Source organism: Heterodontus francisci, unplaced genomic scaffold (assembly GCF_036365525.1).
Source record: "Heterodontus francisci isolate sHetFra1 unplaced genomic scaffold, sHetFra1.hap1 HAP1_SCAFFOLD_102, whole genome shotgun sequence".
Lineage (NCBI taxonomy): Eukaryota > Metazoa > Chordata > Chondrichthyes > Heterodontiformes > Heterodontidae > Heterodontus > Heterodontus francisci.
The window spans coordinates 4,437,998-4,463,939 of NW_027140380.1; the positions used below are offsets into that span (position 1 = coordinate 4,437,998).

Below are 25,942 nucleotides of genomic sequence, written 5' to 3' on the forward strand. Positions count from 1 at the left end.
CCAAGAAAACCTTAAATAAACCGTCAGCAAAGGGCGGCAAGAGGCGGAGAAAGTCGAGGAAGGAGAGTTACTCCATCTAAATCTACAAAGTGATGAAGCAGGTTCACCCCGACACCGGCATCTCCTCCAAGGCCATGAGCATCATGAACTCGTTTGTGAATGATATTTTCGGGCGCATCGCGGGTGAGGCTTCCCGCCTGGCCCATTACAACAAGCGCAGCACCATCAGCTCCCGGGAGATCCAGACCGCCGTGCGCCTGCTGCTGCCCGGGGAGCTGGCCAAGCACGCCGTGTCGGAAGGGACAAAGGCGGTGACCAAGTACACCAGCTCCAAGTAAAACTGCACAATGGACTGAAAAACATCCCAAACACAACGGCTCTTTTCAAAGCCACCCACAATCTCGCTGAAAAAGCTACATCATCTCTATGAAATCATTTTAAGACGATGTGTAACATAATAAATGTCCCACTGCTGTGTTTTTGTCTGCTGTCCCATAAACCGAACTAAAACCCATAATCCGCTCATCCGCCTTTACCTTTTTGCTTAAAGCTGTTATTGTGGTTTTGCACAGCCCCTGTATGACCGCATTAACAGCTGCTTTCAGCGGTAAGGGTCAGACCTCAGTCCCTTCACTCTATTCCTGAAATGTGAACTGATTCATCATTTTATTAACAGTAACTCTCCGCAGTGTAACAGCCCGGAATGGGATTATTACACAACAGATTAAGGGCAGTTTGAGGACTCGATCCGGCTCCCTCTTTTCAGAGAAGGACACTGGGCTCTGATTGAAGATAAACTGAATGTTTCCCTTCAGGGAAATGCTGTGAACAGGGATTTAGTACCTCCCGGGACAGTTTGAAAGCGATTGGAGAAAGATCCACAATTTAAACAACATTTTAAACCCGCGTCTGTAATTGGTGATGGAAAGAGTTGAATCGAACAAAATAAAGAGAAGGGATTTTAAATATTTGACTCAGGATGACATTTATTTCAATCCACTCCTTTGCGACAATGAAATTGGCGGGCTTTTTGAAATTGACAAATTTTCTGCTTCTGATGTTGTGGCGGTAAATCCCGCCTACTTCTGTTTGTCAGTGACCTGATTGGTGAAGAATATAGGCAAATGAGGTGAATTTAGTAGCGACCAATGGGGAGAGTTTTCAGTCTATAAGTAAAGTAAATGCTGCGGAAAATATCCATTCTTTGTGAAAGTATTTGTGAAAATGTCTGGAAGAGGAAAGACCGGCGGCAAAGCTCGGGCCAAGGCCAAGTCTCGCTCCTCCCGGGCCGGACTGCAGTTCCCGGTGGGCCCTGTTCACAGGCACCTAAGAAAGGGCAACTATGCTGAGCGTGTGGGTGCCGGAGCCCCGGTCTATCTGGCTGCTGTGCTCGAGTATCTTACCGCTGAAATCCTCGAGCTGGCTGGTAACGCGGCCCGGGACAACAAGAAGACCCGCATCATTCCCAGACACCTGCAGCTGGCCGTCCGCAACGACGAGGAGCTCAACAAGCTGCTGGGAGGGGTGACCATCGCTCAGGGCGGGGTACTGCCTAATATCCAGGCCGTGCTGCTGCCCAAGAAAACCAGCGCTCAGAGCTCCCAGAAAAAGTAAAGCGGCCAAAATGTCACCTAATAAACCAAAGGCTCTTTTCAGAGCCACCCACAGTCTCTGTGAAAGGGCTGGTTCCTGTCTGATTCCAAAATGTCAGTTACAGGACCGAATGAGAGCTATTTCAAATGTTTCAGCATCTGTTTCAGTGATTTCTCACTGTCCCCTCAAAGCCTGTCTAATTTATTACTTCAACACCAATTTTGAGTTATTTGTACCGTTACAGATTGCTGAATTGAGTCTTTTACCGCCAGTTACAGATAAGCAGACAGAAAATCACAGATTAAAACTACGTAATATATATATAACCCATCAAAAACTTTTTTTATTCCGCTTTTATCAGCACAAAGTCGTGGCGCGATTTTACGAACAGCTTTAAACTAACGCCAGATTTTCCATCAATTCGCTTCTTTCCGACACTGAAATTGGCGGCTTTTTCGAATTCAAACTGTCTGCCAATTTAAGCCAGTGATTTGTTGTATTTCCTAATTCGAAGCTCTGCGATTGGTTAAGACATGTGAATGAGAAGAGGGTGACCAATCAGAAGTGAGCTCGGGAGAGCGCGGGCTCAAACTGTGGGAATTCCAGGTCCCTGAATGATTGAGCTGAAACTGATCAGTTTCACAAACCCTGTCAATTTCAGTGCAGGAAACACCGTCTCGGGGGAAATAACATCACAAGTGGGTCTGGTTCCAGTGACCGATTCAACGGCTGCTGCAAAACTCCCGGATTCCCTCATTGCAGCGAAATCATTTTGAAATTCTCTGAAAACAATGAGTGATTCTGGAGGAGTGATGTGGCTTTTCACTGAGGGCATGTGTCGACTGGGGACTAACTGTGGAGCCTCGGGCACTGTTTACACAGCCCGTTTAGAAAATCAAATCCACTGCACATCCTTGCTGCAACTGAAATGTCAAATTCGGGGATTCCATTTTTTTTCATCCCGAACACAGCAGATTGATTGAACAAAGAATTAAAAGTAAAATATTGCGAATGCTGGAAATCTGAAATATTTCAGATTGATTGAACTGTTCTAAACAGCCTATCCCAGCTCCCGTTTCTCGGTCACTGCTCGCTCTGTGAGGCAGTGGGTGGCTCTTAGAAGAGCCATTGTTGTGTGTTTGCTGAAAAGGGTCGAATTGTTCAGCCGCCGAATCCGTAGAGAGTGCGGCCCTGCCGTTTCAGAGCTGACACCACATCCATGGCAGTGACCGTCTTGCGCTTGGCGTGCTCAGTGTTGGTGATTACATTGAGTGTGAGACAAATTCCATCCATCTTTTGTACTTTATGAGATTAATTTTGACACTTGCTGGTACATTATGTGACAGCGAGTTTAATTCTACATCTATCTGTCTGTGGTACTGTGTCTGAGTGTGAGATTATTTGAGTATCAGTCTATGAAACTAAATGTGATTGTGTGATTCATTCTGTATGTCAATCATGAGTATTGTATGCGTGGCAGCTTCTGTATCTATCTGCCACTGTGGCTGAATGTGGATATCATTCTGTATCTGTCAGTGTCTGGAAATAAATGTGAGTGTGAGATTCATTCTGTATGCACCACTCTTTACAGTCAGAATGTGACTGTGTGATTCATTCTCTATGTGTCAGTCTAAAGTATTTTATATGTCATGGTTTTAATTATGGGTCTGTCATTTTATGTGAGCTTGGGTATCAATGTATATATGTCAATCTCTGGTTCTTTCTGTGAGAGTGAGATTAATTCTCTATCTGCTGGTCTCTGAAATTAATTGATTTTGTGATTCACTCTGTGTCTGTCAGTCTATGATACTGTGAATAAGTGGGGGGTATATATGGTGTCTGTCTGAACTTGGTATTGAACATGATTGTAGGATTCATTGTGTATCTATCAGTATCCAGACTGAATGTGAAATAAGGTTCATTCTGTACGTGAAAATCTCTGTTATTCTATGGAAGTGAACTCAAATATGCCTATCAGTCTTTGACACTGTATCTGATTATGGGATTGACTCAATACCTTTCAGACTTTGCTACGATGCATATGTGTGGTTCAAGTTCTGCATGTCAGTCTCTGTTACTCTATGTGAGTGTGGATATCTTTTATGTATCTCAGTCTCTCGCAATGAATGCAAGTGTGGGATTAACTCTCTTTTCAACAGTATCTGGTAATGATTGTGAGCATGTGACTCCTACAGTATCTGTCAGTGTTTTCTATTGTATGTGACTGTGCAATTCTTCCTATGTCTTTCAGTGCCTAGTACAGTGTGCATGGGATTCATTCTGTACCTGTCAGTATCTGGTGCTGAATGAGATTGTGGGATTCATTCTGTTGTCTGTCAATCTCTGCTCGTGTATGTGAGTGATATCTGTTATGCATATATTATTTTCTGGTACTGGAAGTGAATATTGTATTTATTCTTTACCTGTTAGCCTCTGGTACTACGTATGAGTGTGGGTCTCATTCTGTATCAGTCAGTTTCTGGGACAGTCTGCGTGTGCATATCCAGGGCTCATTTTGCATTTGGCAGTCTCTGGTACTGAATGTGTGTTACAATTTATTTTTTATGTGTCTGTCTCTAGGACAGTCCATTACAGTGGGATGAATTTTGTATCTCCCAGCTACTGGTATTGTCTGCAAACGTGATACATTCTGTATCTATGTGACGCTGGTGCTGTATGAGTGTGGAATTCTTCTGTACCTGTACTTAATATGTATCTAGGGGATGCTATTGAGAACTATTTGTTGGACACCATAATGTATCACTATTTTCTTGTCTCACTAGTATTTTAAAATATAAACCACTGCACATTTTAACTGTGTGTTTTACTCAGTTGTGGTCTGAGCTTTTTGGACTAGTATTTAGTCTGCAACTGTATGAACACATTTGTGAATGACAACATATATTTCAAACTCACACATGGCATGCTCAGTATAATCAGAATCATTCAGTACAGCTCTTGCAGAGATTATTGGATTGGTATGTAATGTGCAGTGCAGTGTGCACTAATTGACATAATACTGTAACTTTCCTTTTGATACTGTATCAGATGTTTGTACTACATTGTAATCTGTCACTCAGTCTGCAGTCTGGGCTACATTATTAGGATTCATTCTGTACCTTTCCATCAGCTGCTCTACCTCATATTTAATTTGTAGCTTAGGGTGCACTCTTGTGGGATTGATCCGGTGCTTTTCAATATGATAGTGGGTGTGATTTTGAACTAAGATTGATGGATCTACCTTTCAGCAGTACTGAGTTGGGGTGAATTGGAAACAACTTCTGCCTCTCCTGCTTTGTTTGATTGTCTGCTGGATTGAAAATGTGTCTCTGGAACTTGGGATCAGTGTGAGTCTGACTGCTTCTGCTCTCTGTGACTGTGGAACTCATGGCCTGTCTGTGTCTCTGAGCTCTGGGAGTGATAATGTACCTACTCTGTGTTAGAAGGAGTGGACTGTACATATCCTTGTGCTGGGGAATCATCACAATCCTTCTGGTTCCTTTAAGTATTTGCTGACAGAAGGAAAGAAAAATATCTCTTGTAACTCAAGATCAATTGAGGTAGAAACTAGAAAAGACATGAATGTAATATTTCAATTAATAATCATTATTACCAACCACACAGGATGATCAGTAATACAAAGAGTGTCAGTGTCTGATTCCACTGCAGCACTTAGCTTCTGCTGATCAGGTTTTCTTTGGTAGTTTTATAACAATTTAGTGACATCCAGGAACAACCCAACATCTGCACTGCTCCATGAATGGGAATACCTGCTGGAGCAGGGATTTTTGCACAAGTCAACTTTTTAATTCCACCTGGCATTATAATGCAAGAACATAATAACTAGTAGCAGGATTAGGCCATTCCGCCACTCAAGTCTGTTCCACCATTCAATAAGATCATGGCAGATCTGATCATAGTCTCAACTCCACTGTCCTGCGTGTCCCAATAACACTTCACTCCCTTGTAAATCAAAAGTCAGTCTAACTCAGCCTTGAATATATTCAATGACCAGCCTCCACCATCCTCTTGGGTAGAGAATTCCAAAGAACAACAACCCTTTGAGAGAAGAAATTCCTCTTCAATTCCATCGAAAATGGGAGCCCCCTTATGTTGAAACTGTTCCCCCTAGTTCTTGATTCCCTCATGAGGGGAAACATCATCTCAGTAAATACCCTGTCAAGCCCCTTCAGTATCTTATATGTTTCATAAGATCACCTCTCATTCTTCTAAACTCCAATGAGTGTAGCACAACCAGGTCAAACGTTCCTCATAAGACAACATCTTCATCCCTGGAATCAACCGAGTGATGTTTGCCTGAACTACCTCCAATGCAAGTATTTTCCTCCTTAAATAAGGAGACCAAAACTGTATACACACTCAAGGTGTGGTCTCACCAACACGCTGTACAGTGGTAGCAAGACTTCCCTACATTTCTACTCCAACCCCATTGCAATAAAGGCCAAAATTCCAATAGCCTTCCTAATTACTTGCTGTACTTCCATGCTAACATTTTGTGATTCATATAAGAGGACACTCAGATCCCTATAGACCACAGCATTCTGCAGTCTCTCTCTATTTAAATAACATTCTGCTTTTCTCTACATCATACCAAAGTGGATAACCTCACATTTTCCCACATTATACTTAATATGCCAAATTTTTCCCACACACTTAACTTGTCTTTATCTCTTTGCAGACTCATTGTGTCCTCCGCACAACTTGCTTTCACACCTTTCTTTGTATCAACAGCAAATTTAGTTACAATACACTCGATCCCTTCATCCAAATCATTAATATAGGCTGTAAGTAGTTGAGGCCCCAGCACTGATCCCTGTGGCACTCCACGAGTTCCAGTTTGCAAACCTGAAAGTGACACCTTTATCCTAATTCTCTGTTTCTTGTTAGTAAGCATGTACCAGCGACCTGGGTTCGATTCTGGGTACTACCTGTGCAGAGTTTGCAAGTTCTCCCTTTGTCTGCGTGGGTTTTCACCGGGTGCTCCGGTTTCCTCCCACAGCCAAAGACTTGCAGGTTGATAGGTAAATTGGCCATGAGAATTGCCCCTAGTATAGGTAGGTGGTAGGGGAATTGAGGGAAGTTGGGGATGTGAGAGGGTAATGGGATTAATGTAGGATTAGTATAAATGGGTGGTTGATGGTCAGCACAGACTCGGTGGCTGAAGGGCCTGTTTCAGTACTGTATCTCTAAATAAATAAAATAAATAATATATTACCCGTTAACACCACGAGCTCTTACCTTGTGTAGTAACATTTTGCATGGCACTTTAGCGAATGCCTTTTCAAAATACAACTACACTACATCTACTGGTTCCCCTTCAGTTACCCTGCTTCTTACATCCTCAAAGAATGCTAATAATGTTGGCAAACTTGATTTCCTTTTCATAAATCCATGTTGACTCTGCATGATTGTATTATAATTTTCTAAATGTTCTAAAGATTTGAGGGAGGCAAATGTAACCTCACTATTTAAAAAAGGAGAGAGAGAAAAAACAGGGAATTACGGACCAGTTAGCCTTGCATCAGTAGTGGGGAAAGTGCGAGAGTCTATTATAAAGGATGTGGTAGCAGAACACCTGGAAAGCATAAACGGGTTTGGACAAAGGCAGCATGGGTTATCGAAAGGGAAATCATGCTTAACAAATCTACTGGAGCTTTTTGAGGATGGAACTAGTAGAATAGATAAAGGAGAACCAGGGGATGTGTTGTATCTGGATTTTAAGAAGGCTTTTGATAAGGTCCCACATAAGAGGTTCGTGTGCAAAATTAAAGCAGATGGGATTGCGGGTAATATACTGGCATTGATTGAGATTTGGGTGACAAACAGGAAACAGAGAGTAGGAATAAACGGGCCTTTTGCCAGGTGGCAGGCAGTGACGTGTGGCGTACTACAGGGATCAGTGCCTGGGCCACAGCTATTCACAATATATATTAATGACTTGGGTGAGGGAACATTTCCTGGTTTGCAGAGGACACAAAGCTGGGGAGGAAACTGAGTTATGAGGAGTATGCAAAGAGGCTCCAATGTGATTTGGACAAGTTGGGTGAGTGGGCAAATGCATGGCAGATGCAGTATAACTTGGATTAATGTGAGGTTATTCACTTCAGTTGTAAAAACAGGAAGGCAGATTATTATCTGAATGGTGACAGATTGGGAAAGGGGGAGGTGCAAAGAGACCTGGGTGTCCTTGTACACCAGTCGCTGAAAGCAAATATTCAGGTGCAGCAAGCAGTTAGGAAGGCAAATGGTATGTTGGCCTTCATTGCAAGCGGATTTGAGTACAGGAGCAAGGAAATCTTACTACAGTTATACAGGGCTTTGGTGAGAGCACATCTGGAGTATAGTGTGCAGTTTTGGTCTCCTTATCTGAGTAAGGATGTTCTTGCCATGGAGGGAGTGCAAAGAAGATTTACCAGGCTGATTCCTGGGATGACAGGATTGACGTATGAGGAGAAATTGGGTTGACTCGGCCTATATTCACTATAGTTTAGAACAATGAGAGGGAATCTCATAGAAACCTATAAAATTCTAACAGGACTAGGCAGGCGAGATGCAGGGAGGATGTTCCTGATGGCTGGGGAGTCCAGAATCAGGGGTCACAGTCTCAGGATACGGGTATGCCATTTAGAACCGAGATGAGGAGAAATTTCTTCACTCAGAGGGTGATGAACCTGTGGAATTCTCTACAAAGAAAATTATAGAACAGGAACAGGCCCTTCGGCCCTCCAAGCCTGCGCCGATCCAGATCCTCTATCTAAACATGTCGCCTATTTTCTAAGGGTCTGTATCTCTTTGCTTCCTGCCCATTCATGTATCTGTCTAGATACATCTTAAAAGACGCTATCATGCCCGCGTCTACCACCTCCGCTGGAAACGCGTTCCAGGCACCCACCACCCTCTGCGTAAAGAACCTTCCACGCATATCCCCCCCGAAACTTTTCCCCTCTCACTTTGAACTCATGACCCCTAATAATTGAATCCCCCACTCTGGGAAAAAGTTTCTTGCTATCCACCCTGTCTATACCTCTCATGGTTTTGTACTGCAGAAGGCAGTGGAGGCCAAGTCATTAAATATATTCTAGAAGGAGATAGATATATTTCTTAATACAAAAGGGATCAAGGGATATGGGGAGAAAGCGGGAAGAGGGTACTGAATTATACGATCAGACTTGATCATTTTTGAATGGCAGAGCAGGGCCGAATGGCCTCCTCCTGCTCCAATTTTTCTATGTTTTCTGCGATGACTGACTTAATCATTGGTTCCAGCATTTTCTCAATGGCAGACATTAGGCTAACAGGCCTATCGTTGCCTGCTTTCTCTTTAATGCTTTCTTGAACAGGGACATTACATTTGCAGTTTAATATCCACTGGAACTGTTGCAGGATCTAGGGAATTTAAGAAGATTACAACCAATGCATCCACTATCTATGCAGACACTTCTTTTAAACCTTAGAATGTAGGCCATCAGATCCAGTGGACTTGTCAACCTTTAGTCCCATTAGTTTTCCAAAAACATGTTTTTCTCGCGATAGTGATGTTTTAAGATCCCCCCTCCTTACTCCCCTTGATTTTCTACTATTCTTGGGATGTTTTTTGTGTCTACTTCTGTGAAGACAGATGAAAAATTCTTGTTCAGAGTATCTGCCATTCCCTTGTTTCTCTTGGATCAATCGTTCAACGGAAACCGACAGCTGCTGTTTAAAATGTTTCCTTGACACTACTCACCTGGCGCCAGCAATAGGTGTTGTTTGCATAACTGTCCCCATCCCTACTGTTCGGCTCTGTTCCCTCTATTCACTGCTCAATAACAACACAGTGTGAAACTGGAGCTAAACCATGAACATGCATTACAGGTTTGAGGAGAGAAAACAACAATGATTTTCAACAGCAGCTTCTTCCTGCTCTGTCTCCGTTACCTTGTCCACAAACAGCCTGAGAAAGGCGTCTCCTTCCGCGCTCACTCCATGTTCCTGCTCCACTCCGCCTCTTACAAACAGCCCCCAACTCCCCCTGAACTTGCTCCGTCGTCAATGCAGATCTCTGAGCCCCTCTGCGGACAGGCTCTCAAAGCAATGTGCTGCTGGAAGGAGACTGCTGTTTACTCACTTACCCCGGGGCTCTAAGTCTCCATTCCCGTCTGTTTCAAACAAACTTCTTCCGCTCACTAATTAAATGACGCAGAAGGACACGGCTGGAGGAGGCGCATCGCGCATGCGCTTCTTTCCCCACTCATTTACAAAAAAATAAATTGGAATAAAAGCAAAATACTGCGGATGCTGGAAATCTGAAATAAAAACAAGAAATGCTGAAACCACTCAGCAGGTCTGGCAGTATCTGTGAAAAGTGAAGCAGAGTTAACGTTTCGGGTCAGTGACCCTTCATCGGAACTGACAAAAATAAACTGGAACTTTCCCCAGTTCAGTTTTCTCCGAGTTTGAGCAAAGGAACTGGGGCTGTGGGGAAAGGTCAGAGAACGTTTCAAGCTGGGGGATTCCCCCTTTCTGAAGCTCAGTTTGAGATCATTCCCTGCAGTGTGTTTTCTCTTCATTCACCCGTCTTCTCAAAGCAATCGTCCGAGGGAGTCGCTGTGTTTGCTGCGATCGCGCAGGAGTTAATATCTGACAGTAACAGTCCCAGATTAATGTCATCACATTGAAACTGTCCCTCACTGACAGTCATATCGAACGGTGTGAGCTGAAAGATTACAGAGATCAACAGGGTCAAGAGCGTTAAATTTGGAACATTGTTCACCTCACTCTCTAACTGTTACCCAGAGTCTAGGAATAATAATGTGTCTGTTTCTGATACAATATCAGTTAGAGATGAGACTGCACCGTCTGTCTCCCACGGATCTTTCAAGATAAAATGAGGCTTCCAAGTCAGCCTGTAACTGCTGATGGGGATCTCTCTCTCTCTCTCTCACTTATTCACTTTCAGCTCTGTCTCGAGTGCTCTATAAAAACGTGGGATCCAGTTATTGGGTGTGATATGGACACACGAATAGAAAATGCACGATTGACACTCCCTCTCTAATGCTGTACATATGTTTGGGATACCATTATTTAGGATGATATGTATGCACTTTATTGTGTTACTAATACTGTCTCTGATGATACATAAGAATGTGTAATACAGTGTGATATGGACACACTGTTACGAATGGTCGGACTGATTCTCTCTCTCTCTGTGGTGCTGCATATGAAAAGGGGATAATGTTAGTGAGCATCATAGAATCATAGAAGGTTTAAGGCAGAGAAAGAGACCACTTGGCCCATCATCGCATGCGGCAGCCGAAAAACAGTGAGCGCAAAGGAATGGCAGGGGGGCTTCATCCTCGAGAGTCCACCTCCTGTGCTATGTGGGAGCTCCTGGTTGCTTCCCGTGTCCTGGAGAACCATTTAGCGGTCATCACCTCGTAGCAGATGTAATGTACAACAATACTCCGCTCTCGTTGATTGACGTCTATGCCCCGGTTCAATGCAGCGAGTGGCTCTCCGTCTTCCAGCATCTCCCACTGCTGCTGGCGACGTCCAGGCCGGTCATCCTAGGCAGTGACTTCAACGGCATCATCGATGCACCTGGATGATCCGGCAGAGACGACAGCAAACTGGATGCTATGTCCAGATTCTTAATAGAAACTGTAAAAGACGCCAAACTGCACGACGTCTTCAGCAAACCTGCAGACAGAGCGCAGCATAGATACACATGGTCAAGAGCGGACGGGTCTGCCCATTCCAGGATTGACTTCCTATTTGTGTCCCGTGTTTTCACGGTCAGATCCACCGACGTCAAGCCGGTGTTCTTCTCCAAGCATTGCCTTTTACTGGCTGACTTTCACTTACAGGATGACCAGCGGGTTGGCAGGGGGACATGGAAGCTCAATGCTACACTGCTAACCCCAGAGAATGTTGAGGAACTCAAAAGGGATTACAAAGGTTGGAGGACTGTGAAACCCCACATTTGAGTCTCCAGTTCAGTGGTGGGAAGCGATCAAGGAGAACATCAAGAGGTTCTTTATCTTCAAAGGGGTTCAGAGGGCGAGAGAGAGAGACAGATGGAAATGTCACGACTCCAGACAAGTATGCAAAATCTGCTCTGGCTTCAGTCGATGGGGCTCAAGGTCAAGGAGGACCTTCATGAGGTGAAGAGCCAGCAGGCCTCGCTCTTTGCGACAGAGGCCTCCAAGATCATCTTCCAGTCCAGAGTCCGCTCCATTGAGCAGGATGAGATGTGCTCGTGTTACTTCTTCCAAAAGGTACACAGAGAGAGCTCTGTTATCAGCAGCCTGAAGGAAGAGGATGGCTCGGTAACGTCTTCGCAGTCCGACATACTAAGGACCAGCAAATCCTTTTATGCTGGGCTGTATGACGCGAAGCCCACAGACAGCAGAGCCTCCCAGTCCTTCCTGTCATCTATCACAGAGGTCTTAGATGACAGCAGGAGGGAGAGACTGGCAAACCGCTAATTCTGGATGAGCTGACAAAGGCTGTCAAATCCTTCGAGATAAGTAAAACTCCTGGAAGCGACGGCTTACCGGTTGAGTTGTATTTGGTCCTGTGGGACTGGGTCGGCCCGGACCTGCTGGAAGTATACGACAGTATGCTCCTAGCCGGCAGCATGTCAGAATCCATGAGGAAAGGCATCATCACCCTCATCAACAAGGGGAAGGGGGAGAGGGCAGAAATCAGAAATTGGCGGCCCATCTCACTGCTTAATGTAGACTACAAGATACTGTCAAAAGTCATAGCCAGTCGAGTCAAGTCTGCTCTGGAGTTGGTGATCCACCCAGATCAGACCTGTACTTTACCGACTCAGGGACACGATCACCCACATACGGGACAGGAAGGTGGACACCTGCCTCATTAGGCTGGACCAGGAGAAGGCTTTTGACAGGATATCACACGCCTACATGATGGACGTACTTTCGAAAATGGGGTTTGGGGATGGAATCTGCAATTGGATCAAACTGCTCTCCACAAACATCAGTAGCACAGTCTCAATCAATGGGTGGGAATCAGAAAGTTTCCCGATCCAATCTGGAGTCAGACAGGGTTGTCCTCTCTCCCCTGTCTTGTTTATTTGCTGTATTGAACCCTTTGCTGAGTCTATTAGGAAGGATGCGAGCATAAGAGGGGTGACAATCCCAGACAGTGGAGGCACTCAGGTTAAAATCTCCCTGTACATGGATGATGTCGCGGCCTTCTGCTCGAACCCGCTGTCTGTGCGCAGACTGATGAGCATCTGCGACCAGTTCGAACTGGCCTTGGAAGCCAACGTTAACCACGCAAGAGAGAGGCCATGTTCTTTGGGAACTGGGCTGACCGATCCTTTGTCCCCTTCACCGTCAGGTCAGACGACCTGAAGGTGCTGGGGATATGGTTCTGAAGGGCCACGGCATGCACCAAAACCTGGAAGGAGCGAGTCGCCAGGGTACAACACAAGCTGAGCGTGTGGGAGCAGCAACTCTCTCCATTTTGGGTAAGAACCTGGTCATCAGGTGCGAGGCGCTCACGTTGTTGCTGTAAGTGGCACAGGTCTGGCCCATACCCCATTCCTGCGCTGTGGCGATCACCCGAGTCATTTTCCGCTTCATCTCTGGATCCAAAATGGACCGGGTCCAAAGGGACACGATGTTCAAACCTCTGGATAAGGGCGGGTATAATGTACCCAATATCACCCTCATCCTGATGACTACCTTCGTGTGCGGCTGCATCAAGCTGTGTGCAGATCCCCAATACGCCAACACCAAGTGTCACTATGTGCTGAGATTCTCTCTGTCCCCAGTGTTGTGAAGGAAGGGCCTGGTCTCATTGCCGTGGAACGCTCCATCTAGTTGGACTGTGCCGTACCACCTATCCTTCGTGGAACAGTTTCTGCAGAAAACACCTTTGACCACCAATCCATCAGGCAGTGGTCTGCACGGAATGTCCGCAAGGCCCTACGAGAAAAGGAGATGGTGGATCCTGTCGGATGGTTACCCGAGCAGACCGCCAAATCATTTGGCGGAATGCCTCATCACCAGAACTTTCAAACAAGCACCAAGGTGTAGCTTGGCTGGTGGTGAGAAGAGCCCTCCCCGTCAGATCCTTCCTGCACGCTGGAAGTCTCACCTCCTCCGCACAATGCCCTCGAAGTGGCTGTGGTAGGGATGACATGCTTGCCCAGCTTCTTCTGGAATGTGTCTTTGCAAAGCAGGTGAGGAAAGAGATACATTGGTTTTTGTCGAGGTTCATCCCAAGCTGCTCTGTAACACAGGGGTCTGTGCTCTACGGGCTGTTCCCAGAGATACACACCGAGATAACCACAACTGCTGCTGGAAGACTATCAATTCGGTGAAAGACACTCTTTGATCTGCCCAAAACTTGGTAGTCTTCCAGCGCAAAGAGTTGTCCACGACCGAATGTTGCAGACTGGCACACTCCAACCTCCAGGACTACGTGTTGAGGGACGCACTAAAGCTTGGGGCAGCCACAGCAAAGGCTCAATGGGGAAAGACCACCATGTAAGCTCCCCGCACCAAGCTGAACTGAGGGGCTGGATCCATGGAAAACCCCTCAAACTGGAGCAGGAAAATTTTCGTTTGCCATAAAATGTACATGGCATGAAAAATGAAATGGAAGGGTTGTGAGGCAACTCCCTCCTGTATTGAATGAAACTGACCTCCTTTGCACTGTTTGTATTTTTTGACTTGGTGCTGTTTGGAACTGTTTTGTAATGTATTTTTTACAGATCTTTATGAATAAAGTATATTTTGGAAATAAAAAAAACATTTGTGCAAGTAAGTGTAATCAATTGCGGCTGCTTGAGCTCTGTGTTTGGAACTTGAGCAGCAGCTGGAGACACTGCTGTGCATTCATGAGGAGAGTTACATGGAAAGCATGTTCATAGATGTGGTCACCCCACAGCTTAAGAGTACGCAGGGAGAGAGGGAATGGGTGACCACAAGGCAGTCAAAAAGAATCAGGCAGGAAGTGCAGGACACCCCGAGTGCATCTCACGCTCCAACAGGTATTCAGTTCTGAATACGGAGGACAGTGATGCTTCACCAGGGGAGTGCAGCCAGATCCAAGTCCATGGCACCATGGGTGACTCAGCTGCAAAGGTGGGTACAGGGAAGATTGGAAAAGCCATAGTGATAGATGATTCAATAGTGAAGGGAACAATCAGCTGTTTCTGTGGCCACAGACGTGAATCCAGGAATGGTGTGTTGCCTCCCTGGTGCCAGGGTCAAGGATGTCATTGAGCAGTTACAGAGCATCCTGAAGGGTGAGGGTGAACAGCCAGCATTTGTGGTCCACATCGGAACCAACAACATAGGTAGAAATAAGGATGTTGTCCTGCAGTCAGAATTTATGAAGCTTGGTAAGAAATTAGCAAACAGGGCATCAAAAGTAGTTATCTCCGGATTATTCCCAGTGCCACGCGCAAGTGAGTACAGGAATAAAAGGATAAGACAGATGAACGTGTGTCTGGAAAGATGGTGCAGGAGGGAGGGCTTTAGATTCTTGGGACAGGTCGCACGGATTGCAGTTGAACAGAGCCTGGACAGAGTTCCTTGTGGGACATTTTGCTAGTGCTGTTGGCGAGGGTTTAAACTCATTTAGCAGGGGGATGGGAACCGGAAGGTAGAGTCAGATGGGACAAAATCAGAAATGAAAATGGAAGGCAGAAAATTAATGGATGAGTCTGGAAGAAAGAGGGAACAAACGTTAGAAAATTTAAAAAGAGTTTGGCAGTGCTCAAGCATATCTATTTCAATGCAAGGAGTATAGAAAATAAAGCAGATGAGCTGAGGGCACAAATAGACCTGTGGCAGTATGATATCACAGCTATTACAGAAGCATGGCTTAAGGAGGGACAGGAATAGCAGCTCAACATTCCTGGTTACAGGGTTTTCAGATGTGATAGGGAGGGGGATAAGAAAGGAGGGGGGGGGGGTGGCAGTTTTGCTCAAAGTATCTATTACAGCTGTGAAGACGGATGATATGTTGGAAGGTTTATCAAATGAGGCCGTATAGATTGAGCTGAGGAACAAAAAAGGGGCAATCACTCTGCTGAGAGTGTGCTCTCGACCCCCAAACAGGAGATAGAAGAGCAGATATGTAGGCAAATCTCTGAGAAGTGCAAGAACAATAGAGCAGTAATAGTAGGGGATTTTAACCACCCCAACATGAACAGGGATACTTTTAGTGTGAAAGAAATTGAGGGAGCAGAATTCTTGAGGTGCATTCAGGTGAACTTTTTTAGCCAATATGTAGCAAGTCCAACAAGAGAGGGTGCAGTTTTAGATGTAGTTTTAGGAAATGAAGATAGGCAGGTGGAAGGAGTGGCAGTGGGAGAGCATTTTGGTGGTAGTGATCATAATTCAGTCAGTTTTAACATAATTATGTAAAGGACAAGGATAGAACAGGAGTTAAAGTTCTCAGTTGGGGCAAGGACAACTTTACTAAGCTGAGGAGTGAGTTAGCAAAAGTGGACTGGAAACAGCTACTTGAACGTAAATCAATGTCAGAGCAGTGGGAAGCACTCAAAGGGGAGATTCCAGGGGTTCAGAGTCAATATGTTCCCACAAAGAAAAAGGGTGGGAAGGCCAAATCTCGAGCCCCATGGATTTTATAAGGTAGTATTATAAGGCAGTAATGGAAAGCTTATGCCCGACTCAGAGAACTCAATACCACTGAAAGCCGAGAGGTGTATAGAATGTGGAGGGGGGAAATCAACATTGAAATTAGGAAAGCATAAGAGAGGGCATGAAAGAATATTGGCAATCAAAATCAAGGTTCGCACAAAGATGTTTTATCAATACATTAACAGAAAAAGGATAACTATGGAAAGAGTAGGGCCCATAAAAGATCATGAAGGTAAACTATGTGTAGGGGCAGAAGATGTTGGCACTGTTCTTAATAAATACTTTGCATCTGTCTTCACAAAAGAGGGGGATGATGCAGATATTGGAGTTAAAGAAGAAGGGTATGAAGTATTGGATGTGATCAAAAGAGGGAGAGAGGACATATTAGTGACAGGACATACAAATAGCATATTTGTAAGTTGATAAATCACTAAGGATGGATGAAATGTACCCCACGCTGTTAAAAGAAGCAAGAGAGGAAACAGCGGAAGGTTTGACCATCGTTTTCCAGACCTCACTGGATACAGGCGTGATGCTGGAGGATTGGAAGACTGCGAACATTGTACCTCTGTTTAAAAAGGGAGTGAGGGATAGACCGAATAATTACAGGACAGTCAGTCTAACCTCAGTAGTGGGCAAATTATTGTAATCTATTCTGAGTGACAGGATAAAATGTCACTTAGAAAGGCACAGATTAATCAAGGATAGTCAGCATGGATTTGTTAAGGGAAGATCTTGTCTGCCCAACTTGATTGAAATTTTGAAGAATTAACAAGGAAAATAGATGAGGGTAGTGCAGTTGATGTCGTCTACATGGATGTAAATGTAGGGGGCATGATCAAGAAGTTTGCAGATGACACAAAGATTGGCTGTGTGATAAATAGCAAGGAGGATAGCTGTAGGCTGCAGGAAGATCTTCATGGTCTGGTCAGATGCACAGAAAAATGACAAATGGAATTCAATCCAGAGAAGTGTGAGGTGATGCATTTGGGGAGGTCAAACAAGGCAAAGGAATACACGATTAAGAGGAAAATGTTGAGAGGTGTAGAGAAAGTGAGGTACCTTGGAGTAAATGTCCACAGATCCCTGAAGGGAGCAGGACAGGTCGATAAGGTGGTAAGAAGGCATATGGAATTCTTTCCTTTATTAGCCAAGGTATAGAATATATGAGCAGGGAGGTTATGCTGGAACTGTATAAATCATTAGTCAGGCCACAACTTGAGTACTGTGTGCAGTTCTGATCACCTCATTACAGAAAGGATGTAATTGCACTAGAGAGGGTACAGAGGAGATTTACGAGGATGTTGCCGGGACCGGAAAAATGCAGCTTTGAGGAAAGATTGGATAGGCTGGGGCTATTCTCCTTGGCACAGAGAAGGCTGAGGGGAGATCTGACTGGCATGTACAAAATTTGTGGAGTCTGGATAGAATTGAAGTGAAGGGCCTGCTTACCTAAGCAAAGAGATCAGTGACTAGCAGAATAGATTCAAAGTGATTGGCAGAAAGATCACAGGGGAGATGAGGAAAATACCTTTTAGCCAGAGGGTGGTGGGGGTCTGGTGGAATTGATACTGTATTTTAGTTTGATATTGCATCACTTTTTAGAATGGTATGTAATGTTTATACCAATCTACACTGATGGAATTGATTCTGTCTCTTTCAATTTCACAGTGTGGGCGAGGTATGAACTGGTATCTAATTTGTGTCTCAGCTTACAATATCTTTCAGCACCTTTGAAACATTCACTGCAATGAATGTTGTACTTGTATGTAACTTGTATCTCACGGTACACTATGGGGATGTTTAAACATCCTTTATAATGAATGGGTGTGAGCTTTGGGTATGATATTTAATTGAAATCTCAGGGTACATCACTAGGTTAGATTCTGTGCCATTCAATCAGTAGCGTGTGCCAATTCTATCTGATATTTAATTGCTAGCTCAGTCTGCATTATATTTGACAGGCAGAGAGATCTGGGCGTACAGGTCCACAGGTCACTGAAAGTGGCAATGCAGGTGGATAAGGTAGTCAAGAACGCATATGGCATGCTTTCCTTCATCGGTAGGGGCATAGAGTATAAAAATAGGCAAGTCATGCTGCAGCTGTACAGAACTTTAGTTAGGCATGCAATTCTGGTCGCGACACAACCATTCGGACGTGGAGGCTTTGGAGAGGGTACAGAAGAGGTTTACCAGGATGTTGCCTGGTCTGGAGGGCATTAGCTATGAGGAGAGGTTGGATAAACCCGGATTGTTTTCACTGGAACTACGGAGGTGGAGGGGCGACATGATAGAGGTTGACAAAGTTATGAGCGGCATGGACAGAGTGGATAGTCAGAATCTTTCTCCCTGGGTGGAAGAGTCAGTTACTAGGGGACATAGGTTTAAGGTGCGAGGGGCAAAGTTTAGAGGGATGTGCAAGGCAAGTTCTTTACACAGAGGGTGGTGAGTGCCTGGAACTTGCAGCCGGGGGAAGTGGTGGAAGCAGGTACGATAGCGACGTTTAAGAGGCATCTTGTCAAATACATGAATAGGATGGGAATAGAGGGATACGGACCCCGGAAGTGCAGAAGGTTTTAGTTTAGGCAGGCATCAAGATCGGCGCAGGCTTGGAGGGCCGAATGGCCTGTTCCTGTGCTGTACTGTTCTTTGTTCTTTGTTAGATTGACACATTGCATTTCAATGGGTGTGATTTTGACGTGGGATTGAAGTATCTGACTGTCAGTGGGACTCAATCGGGGTGAAATGGAAAAAACTTCTTTCTCTCCTGCTTTGTTTGGTTGTTGGATTGAAAATGTGTCTCTGGAACTTGGGATCAATGTGAGCCTGACTATTTCTGCAGTCTGAGACCAGGGAACTGATGAACTATCTATACCTCTGCACTCTGAGTGATAATTTACCTACTGTGTGTGAGTGGAGCTGGCTGCACTGTTCCTTGTGCCTCGAGTGCAGCAACCATCACATTCATCACAATATCGTCAAGTATTTGCCTGTATGAAGAAAAAAATATATCTGATAACTCAAGAACAGATGCGGTGCATAATATCAAAGAGGTCAATTTAATTTCTCAATCAATAATCATTAAGAACATCCACAAATGAAAACCGGTGTCATTATCTGCCTCCACTGAAGTACTGAAGCTCCCAGCTCCTGCATCGCAAGTGTTCTGGGCAGATCCATCCAGACAAAACACAGCGCTGGGATCGTCCGAACTGCTCTCTGCTCTACATATATTTCCAGCCACCCTGCTTCACATGCAAAAATTTTTTTTAAATGAAGCCCGATATGCATATCCCTCGATTCCTTTCTCCACATACAATTGTTCATTTGTTCCACCTCCCCTTCAGTGCATCGATACTATTCACCCCAACCTCTCCCTGTGATAACAAATTCCAGATTCAAACCATTCACTGCGTAAATACATTTTTCATGAATTCCTCATTGGTTTTCTGAATGACGATTTTATATTTTGGCTCTTGTTTCAGACGCCACCACAAGTGGAAGCATGTCTCCATGTACTCTATAAAAGCCCTTCACTATTTCCTCACTTTTTTCATTTGTTTGTGGAATGTAGGCATCACTGGCTATGCTAGCATTTATTGCCCAATCCAAATTGCCCTTGACAAAGTGGTGGTGAGCTGCCTTCTTGAGCCGCTGCAGTTCTTGAGATGTATGAACACCAACAGTGCTGTTTGGAAGGGAGTTCCAGGATTTTTACCCAGCGACAATGAAGGAAAGGCGATATAGTTCCAAGTCAGGATGATCTGTGGCTTGGAGGGGAATTTGCAAGTGGTAGTGTTCCCTTGCAACTGCTGTCTTGTCCTTCTCAGTAGTAGAAGTTCCAGGTTTGGAAGGCACTGTCAAAGGAGCTTTCGTGTGTTGCTGCAGTGCACCTTGTAGATGGTACGCAATGCTGCCACTGTGCATCAGTGGTGAATGGGGTGATTATTGAAGGTGGTGGATGTGGGCAATCAAACAGGCTACTTGAGTGTTGTTGGAGCTGCACTCATCCAGGCAAGTGGAGAGTATTCCATCATACTCCTGACTTGTGTCTTGTGAATGGTGGATAGGTTTGGGGAGACAGGAGGTAAGTTACTCACCACAGAGTTCCGAGCCTCTGACCTGCTCTTGTAGCCACGGCATTTATGTGGCTGGTCCAGTTCAGTTTATGGTCAATGGTAACCATGGGTGACTCAGCTGCTGTACTGTTTGTCTGTTCCATCTGACATTGAATTTGAAGTTCAGGCTGCTCTCTTGTGAGAGTGACACAGTGCCTTGCAATCTGATAGTGGGTGTGATTTTGGACTGGGATTGATGTATCTACCTGTCAGTGGGACTGAGTTGGGGTGAAATGGAAACAAGTTCAATCTTTCCTACTCTGTGTGACTGTTGCATTGACTGTTGGTCTCTGGAACTTGGGATCAGTGCCGGACTGACTACTTCTGCTGGTGGCGATTGTGGAACTGATGTCTCTGCTCTCTGTGAGTGATACTGTACTTACTGTGTGTGAGGAGCTGGCTGCACTTCCTCTTGTGTCGAGGAATCATGACATTTATTCTGCTTCCATCAAGTATTTGCCTGTCGAAAGGAAATGTATTTATTATAATTCAGGAAGAGATGTAGTAGAAGATACAAAAGTGACCACAACAATTTTTCAATTAATAATCATTATGAACAATCACAAAGGAAACCCAGCAATACAAACAGAGTCAGTGTCTGATTCCACTGCAGTCCTGCAGCCCCCAGCTACTGCATACCAGGGGCTTTGGCCATTTTACAACAATTTAATGACATCCAGAAACAATCCACTGGGCCATGAATGGGACTGACCGACGGAACAGGGACTTTTCCACAGGTCAGATTTCCAGTTCCCGCTCCCATGATTCAACCGTTCAAGCGAAACCAAACAGCCGCTGTTTAAAATGTGTCCTTCACACTTCTCACCTGGTGCCTATAATCGATTCTCTTTGTGTAAATCTGCACATCCTGACTGTCCGCTTCTGTTTCCACACTTCACTGTCCAATCACAAGAAACTGTGGGATGAGGCTGAATCGCTCTCTTTGCGCTGGCACGGACATGATGGGCCGAATGGCCTCATTCTGTGAAGGGATTTTTCCATGTTTCTGTTTGCGGAATAGTTGCAGAAATCTGCGCCTGCGCTCCCCTCCCCCAGCACTGCCTGTGAGCGGAAGAAGATGGTTTAAAACAGCCGGCAATGGAGAGATCCCGGTCCCAGTGGAAGGGAGAAAACAGCAGCCTCCTTGCAGCAGCACATCGCTTTGGGAGCGTGTCCGCAGATGGACTGAGAGATCAGCATCGAGTCCGGGGCAAGTTCAGGGGCAGGCGGGGGCTGTTTGTTTGAGGCGGAATGGAGCAGGAACTGGTCCCGGAACATGGAGTGAGTGGGGGAAGGGAGAGGCCATTCTCGGGTTGTGTGTGGACAAGGGGATGGAGACAGAATGGGAAGAACCTATTACTGCAGTGCAGTCAAACAATGATAATATTTGTATGGCTGGGCTTCCTTTGTGGGCGTTTATAATTATTATGAGAGATTAAATTCATTAAAATCCTGTATCTTCTACCTCACCAGTATTTGAATTATAAACATTCTTTTGTTCAAACAGGCAAATAATTGAATGAACCAAAATAAATGATGTTTCCTCCACCAAGTTACATGGAAGAGTGTCACCAGCTCCTTCTCACACACAGTCCGGACATTATCACTCACAGAGTGCAGAGACACAGACAGGTCATCAGTTCCACAGTCTCAGACAGCAGAAACAGATCCAGAGACACATTTTCAATCCATCAATCAAATGGAGCAGGAGAGACGCACGTTGTTTTCATGTCACCCCAACTCAGGACCACTGACAGGTAGATACACAAATCCCAGTCCAAATTCTCACCCACTATCAAATTATCAGTGTGTCAATTCCACAATAGAGCAACCTCAGCTACAAATTAAATGCACATCGAACTGACACATGGTTGCTGTTTCAAAGTTACAGAAATAATCTCAATGAAGTGCTCCGAGATTCAAGTTAAATGCCAGCCTAATATTTACACGGGTTTTGACTTTATTATCAGTATTAATTCCCATAATGTGTCCAGACATATACATTAGATACAAATCTCAAGTGCATAATCAGATTACAGAGATACAAACTCAGATTCCACTTTAAAACTCTTCCGGATTGTGAAACTAAAAGATACAATATAAATTTGATTCGTATAGTTTGAGCTATAAATTACGTACCAGTCCTAAAACCTCATATAGTGTCAGATGGAAGATACTGTACAATTCCAGACTGAGCTCATTTTACATGCAAGTCCAAGATTCTCACTCAGAGTTAGACTGAATGGCACTGATCAAATTGATGAGTACAGCCTGAGTTACACTTGCACATCAATCCTGTATCAGATTGTAGGATACATTATATTTCACTATTGTGTTCACAGTGACAGATGCTATTTAATACTAGGCAAAACCTCAAACAGGATTTATGTATCTACCTATCTGCTTAAAACCTACCACATCAGTGGCCTGTTGCTATGCAGAATTTTTATGCAGAATAAATCCAGACTTGCACCAGTCCCAGGGACGGAAGGTTATATAATGAATCCCACAATCACACAGAGTGCCAGACACTGACAGATAGAGAGTGATTTTGAAACCCATGCTCAGTGCCAGATGCTGAAAGGTATAGGTTGATTACTGCACTCACTGACAGTACCTCAGCCTGAGTCATCTAAAGCAACCTAACACACAAATAGTAGCACTGAGAGATTGAGGAAGAGTCCAAAACTCAGAGTAACAGACACTGATAGACACAATCTGAAAACTGCACGCACATGGATATAGTATTGGCTAACTCACAAGAAACAGAGTGGGGATAATTGGGGAATTTTCAAATTGGCAAACTGTAACTAATGGAGTGCCACAGAGATCAGTGCTGGTGCCTCAATCTTTATGGTCTTTATTAATAACTTGCATGAAGGGACAGAGTGTAAATCCAAATTTATGGATGGTACAACGATAGGTAGGAAAGCAAGTTGTGAGAAGGACACAAAGTGTCTGCAAAGAGACATAGATAGGTGAAATCAATGGGAAAATGTTTGGAGTATAATATGGGAAAATGTGAGATTGTCTACTTTGGCAGGAAGAATAGAAAAACAGCATATTACTTACATAGAGACAGACTGCAGAATGCTGCTGTACCAAGGGATCTGTGTGTCCAGGTACATGAATTACAAAAAAGTGAGCATGCAGCTATCGCAAGTAATTAGGAAGGCAACTGGAATGTTGGCATTTTTAGCGTGGGGAATGGAGTTTAAAAGTCGGGAAGATTTGCTGCAACTGTACAGGGCATTAATGACATCCCAACTAAAGTACTCCACACAGTTGTGGTCTCCTTACTTAAGGAGGGCTATACTTGCATTGGAATCAGTTCAGAGAAGTTTCACTCGGCTGATACTTGGGAAGTTGGATTGTCTTATGAGAAAAAGTTGAGCAGGTTGGGCCTATACTCACTGGAGTTTAGGAGATTGAGAGGTGATCTTATTGAAACCTATAAGATTCTCAGTGGGCTGGACAGGGAGATGCTGAGAGGATGTTTCTCCTTGTGGGGGAATGTAGAATTAGGGGCCACAGTTTCAAGATAAGTGGCCTCCCATTCAAGAAGGAGATGAGGAGGAATTTCTTCTGTCAGAGGGTTGTTCATCTTTGGAATTCTGTTCTCCAGAGGACTGTGGAGGCTGGGTCATTGAATATATTCAAGGCTGTGATAGACAGATTTTTGATCTAAAAGGCAGTCAATGGTCATGGGCGCAGGCAGGAAAGTGGAGTTAAGGCCACAATCAGAACAGCCCCGATCTTATTGAATGGCGGAGCAGGCTCGATGGGCCAAATGGCCATCTCCTGCTCCTATTTTGTATCTTTTTATCTTCTTGCACACACACACACTCAACCAGTGTGTGGCAGTGGATCTAGTATTAATCCCACGTTCGTACAAAATACCAGCGACTGAAAGGTACAGAATAAATCCCACAGATACATACAGTATGACTGACAGGTACAGAATGAATCCCATGCTCACACACAGCACCAGGGATTGAAAGATACATGTGATTCCCACCCTCACAGAACAATATCAGGCTGAGTTACAGAATGATTTCCACATTCACATCGAGCACCACTGACTGCTAATTAATTCATCCCACGATCACACACACTACCAGAGGCCGACAGATACAGAATGTATCGCACACTTTCACAAAGTACCAGTGAGTGACAGGTACAGAACAAATCCCACATTCACAAACTGTACTACACAATGGCAGATCCAGTACCAATGACCAATTCAGAATGAACTCCAAATTTACACATGACACCAGAGATGGAGAGATACAAAATTAATTCCACATTCACACTCTGCGAGAGACTGATAGTTACAAAATGGATCCAGAACATGCAGACAGTGCCAGAGACTGACAGTTACAGAATGAAGTAAACACTCAGATACAGTACCAGAAATGACAGAAATGGAATTGATACCACACATATATGCAATACCAGAGATGGAGCATACAGAATGAATCACACACACACAACAGGAACAGAGATAGAGTTATACAGAATGAATCTCACACTCATGAACAGTACAACAGATTAACAAGTAAACGATCAACCTCAAACACGCATCCATTACCAAGGGTCAGTTCAGAATGACTACAAAACTGAAATAATGTGTTAGAGGTTGAAAGATGCAGGTGAATACAAAACTCACACACAAGATACTAATACATACAGCCTGAAAACTGCACTCAAACACAGTACAAGGGACTGACAGATACTGAATGAATCCCACACTCATATTCAATACCAGAGACTGACAGATGCAGAATGGATGTCACACTAAACTTCTTCTTCGGAACTCCCTCGGGAATGAGGATGACTTTCTTCCACTCCAGGGTTGTGGGTCCTTAGGTAACTGAATAGTCCAATTCTTGATCCACACACTCGGCCACAGGTGGGGCAGATGGTGCTTGGTGAAGTGGGTGAATGGGATTCTCCAATTTCCAAATACTCCTTCCACTGTTTGCATTTGGTTGCTTCCTGGGCATGTCGACGAATTTCAAACTGGCTGGCACCTTCGCGGATGCTTCTTCTCCATTTTGGGTGGTCTCAGGCAAGAGATGCCCATGAATCAGTGCAGATGTCACATTTTTTCAGGATGTCTTGAAGGAAATTCTTGTAATGTTTCCTCTGTCCTCCTGGTAGCTTCTTGCCCTGATGGAGTTCAAAGTAGAAAGCTTGTTTTGGGACTCTGGCGTCAGGCATGGGGATGATGTGGCCCATCCAACATAACTGACTAGCCATGATCAGTGTCTCGATACTGGGGATGTTGGCCTGAGAGAGGACACTGATATTGCAGCGCCTGTCCTGCAACTGAATTTGCAGGATCTTGCGGAATCACCACCGGTGATATCTCTCCAGGACTTTGAGATGTCTGCTGTACAGTGTCCATATTTCTGACACAAACAGGAGGGCAGGTAACACTGCAGCCATGTCAACCATGAGCTTGGTGTCTGATTTGAGTTCTTTGTCATCAAACATTCTTTTCCTCAGATGACTGAAGGCTACGCTGACACGCTAGAGGTGATGCTGCGTGTCATCGTCGATATCTGCCCTTGGTGA

The 25,942-nt window shown here is 44.6% G+C and overlaps 1 protein-coding gene across 1 annotated transcript; it reads left to right on the plus strand.

The window, feature by feature from the left end:
* Nucleotides 1-1,224: 1,224 nt before the first annotated feature.
* Nucleotides 1,225-25,942, plus strand: LOC137359412 (histone H2A-like). Its single transcript, XM_068025393.1, has 2 exons — nucleotides 1,225-1,584; nucleotides 25,874-25,942. The coding sequence occupies exons 1-2, from the start codon at nucleotides 1,225-1,227 to the stop codon at nucleotides 25,940-25,942; spliced, it is 429 nt and encodes a 142-aa protein (XP_067881494.1).

Bases quoted from the DNA above. Each gene is read 5' to 3' on its own strand.
- LOC137359412 (XM_068025393.1), top strand. From the start codon at position 1,225: ATGTCTGGAAGAGGAAAGACCGGCGGCAAAGCTCGGGCCAAGGCCAAG. The intron at 1,585-25,873 runs ACCAGCGCTCAG...TCTTTTCCTCAG, and splicing joins CCGTGCTGCTGCCCAAGAAA to ATGACTGAAGGCTACGCTGA.